Source organism: Sinocyclocheilus grahami, unplaced genomic scaffold (assembly GCF_001515645.1).
Source record: "Sinocyclocheilus grahami isolate Dianchi unplaced genomic scaffold, SAMN03320097.WGS_v1.1 scaffold2131.1, whole genome shotgun sequence".
Lineage (NCBI taxonomy): Eukaryota > Metazoa > Chordata > Actinopteri > Cypriniformes > Cyprinidae > Sinocyclocheilus > Sinocyclocheilus grahami.
This window is the reverse complement of record NW_015507310.1, coordinates 69,864-71,822: the sequence shown is the minus strand read 5'-3', so window position 1 is coordinate 71,822 and position 1,959 is coordinate 69,864. Positions and strand designations below refer to the sequence as shown.

General features: G+C 51.2%; 1 protein-coding gene across 1 annotated transcript in view; it reads left to right on the top strand.

The window, feature by feature from the left end:
• The first annotated feature begins 215 nt into the window (after positions 1-215).
• LOC107574152 (40S ribosomal protein S17-like) overlaps positions 216-1,959 on the top strand; it is an 11,063-nt gene continuing 9,319 nt past the window's right edge. Inside the window, exons 1-2 of the mRNA XM_016260618.1 lie at positions 216-325; positions 1,680-1,831. Of these exons, the coding sequence (XP_016116104.1) occupies positions 323-325; positions 1,680-1,831 (155 nt within the window). The 5' untranslated portion in view covers positions 216-322. The remainder of the gene's footprint in view (positions 326-1,679; positions 1,832-1,959) is intronic.

Here is a 1,959-nt window from a genome sequence, read left to right as displayed (position 1 = left end):
TTTACTGTGTGTGTTTACTGTGTTTACTGTGTGTGATTACTGTGTTTACTGTGTGTGTGATTACTGTGTGTGTGTTTACTGTGTGTTTACTGTGTGTGTGTTTACTGTGTGTGTTTACTGTGTGTGTTTACTGTGTTTACTGTGTGTGTGTTTACTGTGTTTACTGCGGTATCAGTGCAGCTGCGGAGCTCTATATAACCGGAAGCAGCAGCTGCAGTGTCGCTCCTCCGCCGCTGGGGGTCAGTGCGCGGCGCTCGCGCGGCTCTGTCGGATCGACTTCCGGTCGGGCTCTCTTTCTTTCTCTTCCGCTCTCCGGATCATCATGGTGGGTATCCGATAGTTGGCTCGTGATAATCTGCTGTAATCCTTTACTGTGTGTGTTTACTGTGTGTGTTTACTGTGTGTGTTTACTGTGTGTGTTTACTGTGTGTGTTTACTGTGTGTGTTTACTGTGTGTGTTTACTGTGTGTGTTTACTGTGTGTGTGTTTACTGTGTTTACTGTGTGTGTGTTTACTGTGTTTACTGTGTGTGTGTTTACTGTGTTTACTGTGTGTGTGTTTACTGTGTTTACTGTGTGTGTGTTTACTGTGTTTACTGTGTGTGTGTTTACTGTGTTTACTGTGTGTGTGTTTACTGTGTTTACTGTGTGTGTGTTTGTTTACTGTGATTACTGTGTGTGTTTACTGTGATTACTGTGTGTGATTACTGTGTGTGTTTACTGTGGTATCAGTGCAGCTGCGGAGCTCTATATAACCGGAAGCAGCAGCTGCAGTTTCGCTCCTCCGCCGCTGGGGGTCAGTGCGCGGCGTTCGCGCGGCTCTGTCGGATCGACTTCCGGTCGGGCTCTCTTTCTTTCTCTTCCGCTCTCCGGATCATCATGGTGGGTATCCGATAGTTGGCTCGTGATAATCTGCTGTAATCCTGCTCTTTCTCCGCTCGGGTCACGAACGCAGACACAGGAGTGTGCCGCGGGGTTTGTGTGGCGCGCGTGTGTGTGAGTATGACGCTCCGCTCACAGCAATACAGCCACACCGAGTGTGTTTCACAGTAACGCGCGGTAATCGATACACCTGATCAGATACTGAGGGCTGTAGAGCGCTTGTGCTCGGCCCACAATGCACCGCAGCTAGCAGACAGTAGCATTAAAGCCCGGTCCACACCAGAACGGTCTCGGCTGGGTGCTCTGTCGCTTTAAATCCTGCAGCACGTGACCGCAGCGGGGATTCTGATTGGCTGTCCGTGTGTGTGTCGTTCATCAGCTAAACAAGATCGTGCGACTTTATCGTTATAGTTCTGCTATATTGAGATCGATTGTAATAAGTGTTACTGGTGTGAGCGGGGCTTGCTCTGGCTCTGCCACTGGTGTGTGTGTGAGTGTATATGGTGTGTGTGTGTGTGTGTGTGTGTGTGTGTGTGAGTGTATATGGTGTGTGTGTGTGTGTGTGAGAATGAGTGTATATGGTGTGTGTGTGAGTGAGTGAGTGTATATGGTGTGTGTGTGAGTGTGAGTGTATATGGTGTGTGTGTGAGTGTGAGTGTATATGGTGTGTGTGTGTGAGTGTGAGTGTATATGGTGTGTGTGTGTGAGTGTGTGTGTGTGTGTGTGTGTGTGGTGTGTGGTGTGTGTGTGTGTGACCGGGGTGGGTATCGTGTGTTTATGGGCTGTGTGTGTCCGCAGGGCCGCGTCAGGACCAAGACGGTGAAGAAGGCCGCTCGGGTCATCATCGAGAAGTACTACACCCGGCTGGGCAACGACTTCCACACCAACAAGCGCGTGTGCGAGGAGATCGCCATCATCCCCAGCAAGAAGCTGCGCAACAAGATCGCCGGGTGAGCCGCGCCGCCGCACTGCATGCTGGGACACCGCAGCGCTCCACAGAGACGAGCCGGAGTCGTCTGAAGCGTTTGGGTCCCGCTCGGGGGTCCCCCGTCTCTTGGATGCACTCACACACACACAC